The sequence below is a fragment of the Oncorhynchus kisutch genome, linkage group LG28 (genome assembly GCF_002021735.2).
Source record: "Oncorhynchus kisutch isolate 150728-3 linkage group LG28, Okis_V2, whole genome shotgun sequence".
Lineage (NCBI taxonomy): Eukaryota > Metazoa > Chordata > Actinopteri > Salmoniformes > Salmonidae > Oncorhynchus > Oncorhynchus kisutch.
The window spans coordinates 13,969,866-13,977,305 of NC_034201.2; the positions used below are offsets into that span (position 1 = coordinate 13,969,866).

General features: G+C 37.8%; 1 protein-coding gene across 1 annotated transcript; it reads left to right on the top strand.

The window, feature by feature from the left end:
* The first annotated feature begins 5,302 nt into the window (after positions 1 to 5,302).
* On the top strand, positions 5,303 to 7,105 carry rpl36a (ribosomal protein L36A). Its single transcript, XM_020464833.2, has 5 exons — positions 5,303 to 5,435; positions 5,754 to 5,859; positions 6,446 to 6,513; positions 6,708 to 6,830; positions 7,036 to 7,105. Exons 1-5 carry the CDS (start codon positions 5,433 to 5,435, stop codon positions 7,054 to 7,056), a joined length of 321 nt encoding a protein of 106 aa, XP_020320422.1. The 5' UTR covers positions 5,303 to 5,432; the 3' UTR covers positions 7,057 to 7,105.
* Positions 7,106 to 7,440: the final 335 nt, after the last annotated feature.

Genomic DNA, 7,440 nt, shown 5'->3' on the forward strand with positions numbered 1-7,440 from the left:
GAGAGAAAGATGAACGGAGCAAAGTACAGAGTGATCCTTGATGAAAACCTGCTCCAGAGAGCTCAGGACCTCAGACTGGTGCGAAGGTTCACCTTCCAACAGGACAACGACCCTAAGAACATAGCCAAGACAACTCAGGAGTGGCTTCGGGACAAGTCTCTGAATGTCCTTGAGTGGCCCAGCCAGAGCCCGGACTTGAACCCGATCGAACATCTCTGGAGAGACCTGAAAATAGCTATGCAGCGACGCTCCCCATCCAACCTGACAGAGCTTGAAAGGATTTGCAGAGAAGAATGGGAGAAACTCCCCAAACACAGGTGTGCCAAATATGTAGCGTCATACCCAATAAGAATCAAGGCTGTAATCGCTGCCAAAGGTGCTTAAACAAAGTACTGAGTAAAGGGTCTGAATACTTATGTAAATGTGATATTTCAGTTTTTTATTTTATTAAAATTTCTGAACATTTCTAAAAACCTGTTTTTGCTTTGTCATTATGGGGTAATGTGTGTAGATTGATGAGGGAACAAAAACGATTTAAATAATTTTAGAATAAGGCTGTAACGTGACAAAATTTGGAAAAGGTCTAGGGGTCCGAATACTTTCTGAAGGCATTGTATATATTGGAATAAATAAAAAAGTATACGGACCAAAAATTGACAGCTGCGCCATACAGGTTGAAAAATAATTGGGAGATTTTCAATGTACTGATTCCATGACACGTGGTCTATGAACTGATACACAAAACGACGCTGGATTCAAACACGTAGTTTTTAAATGTAAATTATCATACAACATTTTTGCAACTAATACAATTTATATATATATGGGGGATACAACCATCCCATCTCTTCAGATTTTGCTGCGAAGAGAGAATCATTAGATCACTATATATGTAGCTTGTTTTCGGTCACAGGTTCAGAAATAGCAGAAACATTTGTACATTTACTTGAAGCTAACTCTGCAAATAGCACTGCTGGGTGATATGAAGTCATAGTAAATTGATCAATAATATGATAATAATCTTAGCAAAGGTGTTTATCTTTCATTTGCAATCTGTAAAAACTATGAGAATAGAAAGGTTCAGAACTTCTGTGAAACTTCACAGCACAGTGGAAAAATATATGGCAGCTAGAATTCAAAACTGGATGTTCTTCAGAAATAGATGGGAGGGGTTGAGGGTAGCTAAAGGCTGGGACTAAAAACAAACAAGATAACTAATGTAAAATATACTATCCATGAAATGTATGTAGTATGTATATGCTGGAAGTGGAAGCCTACGTATTGTTGTCCATTAGTTTAGGGGAGAGGTGTATTATGGGACGTTGCAAGAACATTCATGTGTCTAGTTTTCTGAGAGTTAGGGAGTGAACGTTATTTATATTAAGGGTTACATGGAGAATATCCATTGCAGTGTGTAATGCAGCCTAGTTGTATTTACATCATCGCAGCAGCTATTTTAGAAACATAACCTTGCTCTGTGCTTCTCCAAGCATGCACTTTGTAGCCTATAGGTTATGGATCATTTGATTGAGACCACACTAATAGCCTTTAGGCGCACTTGATATTGCGCATCCAGCGGAGAATCAGAGATGGGGGGCGGCGTCAGGCACACATCGATATATAGCCTAATAAGCAACTAATTCTAAAACACTGAGAAATATTGAAATTACATGACCCTCCCCATGACTAGATTTAGTAAATACTAAACCCTCCCCTTGAAATTGAAAAAGCATGTCCCTCCCCCATGTAACCATTCTGTACATGTTGATTCATCCTTTAGGAAAATATTCCATCAATGTCACATCAAACATACACAGAACATGGTGGCCATGTTCTCAGAACATAATACGTTTAGTTCTAGACACATTTGATGGGACATTGAAATGTGTCCAGTTTTCTGAGGGTTAGGGAAATATTCCATCAACTTCCCACCAAACATTTTTATTTTACCTTTATTTAACTAGGCAAGTCAGTTAAGAACAAATTTATTATTTTCAATGACGGCCTAGGAACAGTGGGTTAACTGCCTGTTCAGGGGCACGACAGATTTGTACCTTGTCAGCTCAGGGATTTGAACTTGCAACCGTTCAGTTACTAGTCCAACTCTCTAACCACTAGGCTACCCTGCCACCCAACATACTCAGAACATGGTTGCCATGTTCTCAGAATGTAAGATACAGTATTAAAGTACAGTATTAAAGTTCTACACAAAACGTTCTCCCCCCCAAAAAAATAAATGTCATTACATATCACAACTTGTTACTGTTGCCAAGACCATCAGGGCCCTGATCCACAGTGCTTTTAACATAGTGTTTTCAACTTACATGACACTTTGACTTACATGATTACATTGTGCATGTTAATTTATACAGGAATTATTATTCAACATGTCCTCACCTGGGATTTGGACTCACAACCTCTTGGTTCACAGCATTTAGATATTTCTGCTATGCCACCATGTCTGTGTCAGTTATCAGTTAATTTGACGATTCTCTCTTCATTGACTTTACATTTCAACAATTTAAGGGCTTTCGGTATAGTTGTCTAATGTTGGTGGGGCATATTAACCAGTTTTAATTATACTCCTGAATCTCTATGATCAATAAAGGTTTTTGTTGAGTATACTGTTAATTTTCTTAAAAGTGCATTCACCCTATTGCTTACTCCTATCAAGATGTTTCAGATCTACACAAGTACCAAGGGAGGAGGGGTTAGGTTTTCTTCTGGCCAGTGCCTAACTATACTGGCCCAATAAGCACATGCCCTAGAGATATCCCTTATTGGACAGTAGTTAGGGTGTTTGTCATTGGTGCTGGTGGCCTGCGTTCAATACCCACTAGAAGAGTCACCCTACTCTCAGATTCTTAGCAATATATGTTAATGTCATTATTTGGCATAAATTACACCACACCTATCTGTTCTAAGTAAAATGAGTTTCACATTGAAAGATGTGAATCGGTAGAATTCTATATAGCTGAGCATACACACCACATACCATGTAGAACAAAGTGTCTCATTAGGAATCACATCAGCTCTCATCATTGCATTTTTATCTGTAACATTCTTAAATTATTGCTGAAACATGGCCCAGGAGGTAGTGTTGCTTCTGATAGAAACATACCCAGATCATGGTTGCCATATTCTCACAATATCAAAAATGTGTTTACTTCGAGTAGCATGTCTGTACTTTCTCACATTTGCACTTTTAGCAATGAGGATGCCAGTTATGCAAAAACATTACACAACAAAGTTCCAAAAACAGATTCTGTTCCAAAAATAGAATCACTCGGGACCAGTGTTGAGTGTAATATGTTACTTACATGAGTAACTGAGTAATTAATATAAGTTCCTGTCTTTAAATATTGTAATATAAGTTACTTTTTCAAGTAACCCGTTTATTACTTTGAAGCATATCTCTACTGCCATGTTATATACAGTATAAATGTTTTATGCCTTGTCTCATGGTAATGTAATTCATGCTGTAGGCTAACTTGTTCCCAATAGGCTATCGTATATACAGTATACATGTTTAATGCCTTGTCTCATGGTAACGGAATTCATGCTGTAGGCTAACTTGTTCCCAATAAGAAACAAGTTACAAGAAAGATGGCAGGAAAAGATGGCAGCTGTGTTACCCTGCTAAATCTTTTCCTTGTGGAAATGCTCCCATTATTTTTTGTTAATCGAGGAGATCAGTCAAATACAAACTCTGGAAAGGCAGCATTGATCTCTTCATCCGGAAACACCACATCAAACTTGAAAAAACATCTGGAGGTCGTGCACAAAGCTGGTAGCCAAAGTTCTAGAAATGTGTGAAATAGGAGAAATCTACACTGAGTGTACAAAACATTAGAAACACCTTCCTAATATTGAGTTGCACCCCCTTTTGCCCTCAGAACAGCCTCAATTTGTCGGGGCATGGACTCTTCAAGGTGTCGAAAGCATTCAATGGGGATGCTGGCCAATGTTGACTCCAATGCTTTCCACTGTTGTGTCAAGTTGTCTGGATGTCCTTTGGATGGTGGATCATACTTGATACACACAGATAACTACTAAGCGTGAAAAACCCAATTCTTGACACACTCAAACCGGTGCGCCTTCCACCTAGTACCATACCCCGTTCAAAAGCACCCTCTGAATGGCACACAATCCATGTCTCAATGCCTGTCACCTCCCCTTCATCTCCACTGATTAAAGTGTATTTAACAGGTGTCACCAATAAGGGAACATAGACTGACCATGTGAATCCAAGTGAAAGCTATGTCATAGAAAGAGCAGATGTTCCTAATGTTTTGTACACTCAGTGTATTGGTCTGGACAATCTATATACCAAAAATGATTAAGATCTGATTATTTGAACGTGTATTCACTTCACTTGATTTGTGAAATGTGTAAAAAAAAAAAGAAAAGAAATTGACCTCGTGTGTCCAAAGACTAAATATAGAAAAAATATAGAAACAGCTATAGTTCAAACAACAATGAGTTGAATCATATTTGGCACAGGTACAACACTATATGCTTTTAAACAAATACATTCTGAAAAGTATTTTAAAATACATATGCTGAAGTCATTTTAATGATTTAAAAAAAATTTTTCTCAAAGTCCCAACTTTGATTGGCAGTGGAAGTATGATAGATAATGACAATCTTAATATTTCAATGTGGCCTGTGTAGACACTTGTACTATGTTGACACCAAATGTCATGCAATAACACCAAACATAATTTGTTCAGTGGTGCATTTTGATATTGTATTAAATACCGTACCCTGGCGTGAATGGGTTAATACACATTAAAATGAATAAACAGGCTAATGATGAGAATCATGACCCCGTTTTACAAAATCCATCTAACGTTACTGGATGGAAATCTGATGTGCTGTTTTATGGTATCAGGCCAGTACTATTGGTCCCATATACTATATATGTTGACGTAATATTTCATGATGTTGATATTTTTTACATTTTCAATAATTAATACATTCATAATTCAATGTTTCTAACATAATTATTTTCCACAATAGTACATTTCCACATGCAGTTATCCATGTCAATATTACATATTCTAATCTCTCAGTAATGGTTTCAGTAAATGAAAGTCAGATTCCATTGTCACAATGTAGGCTTTACAAGTCATTTCTTCATTCTTACATCCGTGAACTGGGAACAGCCATAAAAATGACTTACCTGTAAACAAAGATGGTTTAGTGTGGGTTTAGAAACCCTGTGCCAGTAATGGGTTTAGAAACCCTGTGCCAGTAATTTCCATTAAATGATTTTATCTTCTGCTAGGCGGACTTAATCCACAGGACGGCACTATTGTATTGCACAGATCTCTTCTGTTCAGCTCACTCACGTATTTCCGGTTTCATCTACATGTGGTCTCCTGACTTATTTTTCTTCCTTTGACCTCCTGCATCAAGAGTGTGCAGTCATGGTACGTTTTCGCTACCAATTGCTAATTTGTAACCCACAACTATTTAAAAAATGTATTTAAGCTAGTTTATATTGTATGTAGGAGATAATGTGTTGCAACTATTGTTCTCCCTCCCGGCCCTAGAGCGTATTAACAGGAATTGGTTAGTGAACGTTAGCTAAGCAAACACTTCCAATGCAATGTGGTTAAGCTACTTGGCAACTAGTTAACGTTACTGAAATTGCTAGAACGCAACGGGGCACATGTTAAATCGGAGAGAAGCCTTAACTATAGTATCTTTGGGACAGTCATTTACTTAATTTTTTATAATTTATCTAGGTAAACGTACCGAAGACCCGCAGGACTTATTGCAAGAAATGTAAGAAACATCAAACTCACAAAGTTACCCAGTACAAGAAGGGGAAGGATTCTCTGTATGCACAGGGTAAGTTTCTTATAGTCTAACCACAAATAGAACAACGAGACAGATATCACCGGATGTATAATTGTGAATCATCTGCATTTTGTTTCCACTCACTACCAAATATGGTACTGAGAGGAAGCCCAGTGGCAGGCAGTGGGAGGAGATGGATTTTGGCTGACATTCTGAAAATTCTCATCCATGAAACATTTGACTTGAATAGTTATCTGTTCCCACAACTATAATCTGTTATGAACAGAGTCGACTACATTTTGTGGACTTTACCTTTTGTAAAAGTAAAAAATTATTTTAAAAAAGTGTTATTTAGAAGTACTAAGGTAAATTGAGTTATTGCACATGCACCTCACAGGGTAGGCTATGCAGATACATGCTAGTAAGGGCCAGTAGGATCTCGCTAGCTCGTGCTTGGCTCTGCTCTCCTTGCATGATATGACTAATTTGTTCCCATTGGAAACAACAGGCTGTGGTCTCTTGGTTTAGTTAGAATAAATCTTTGGTCTAAAGTTACTTTCCTTGTCTGCTTGAACATTCACATGTATAATGTGTGGTATCTACCTTGGCATGCATTTATCAGGTAACTGTTTTTCAGGCAAAAGGAGATATGACAGAAAGCAATCTGGTTATGGTGGCCAGACCAAGCCTATTTTCAGGAAGAAGGTATGGAATAATCATAATGGGAAAATATTTACAAATTCACCTTGTCTTCCCCTCCTACAGATGGGACATGTTTGTTTGCAAATTGCCACTGTCTTCAGGTTTATTCTCCATGTCAATACTCAGTCTATTAGTCAGCACACATCATTTCCATCTTTTTATGTTACTTGCTCAAACCCTTGTGATTTCTCCTGCAGGCTAAAACTACAAAGAAGATCGTGTTGAGGCTGGAGTGTGTGGAGCCCAACTGTCGGCAAAAGAGAATGGTGCCCATCAAGAGATGCAAACACTTTGAACTGGGAGGAGACAAGAAGAGAAAGGTAAGCATACTGGTTCTCCCCAGTTTTGAGAGCCAACAAACTTGGCTTCTACTCTAAGCCTAATGGCAAACCAGAACATTGTTTGGAAATAAGGCAGTAGGCAGACAGTGGTGTTAATGAGATTGAGTTAATAGGTGGTGATTTGAATTTCTTTGCAACAATCTGAAATACCAATTTCTTATGTCTTTTTTTCTCACTCTTTCAGGGCCAGGTCATCCAGTTTTGAGCTCTCTTTTCTTGGGTCACTTGTCAATAAAATATGTATTCTAACTGTACCTGAACTTGTACTGTATTTACTGTCAGTTAATAAACCTTTATGCGTTGAAACATTGGAACCAATCAGATAAGGGATCTTGAGTTGTCTGGCACATGTAGTTATACATTAAAGGTGCGATATGCAGAAACTGCGCTACAATTTCCTGGTTGCTAAAATGTGAAAAGTTTGCCTAATTTCATTTTGACAAATCATTGTACCATAACTGAAATATGTTTTCCGTATCCTAAAATATTGTGTTTGAAGCTGGTATAGAAAAATGAAACTTAGGATCGGGAAGCATAGAAATAGCACACATAAAACTGATCTACTGCTTCTTAGACCTGTTTTCAATGA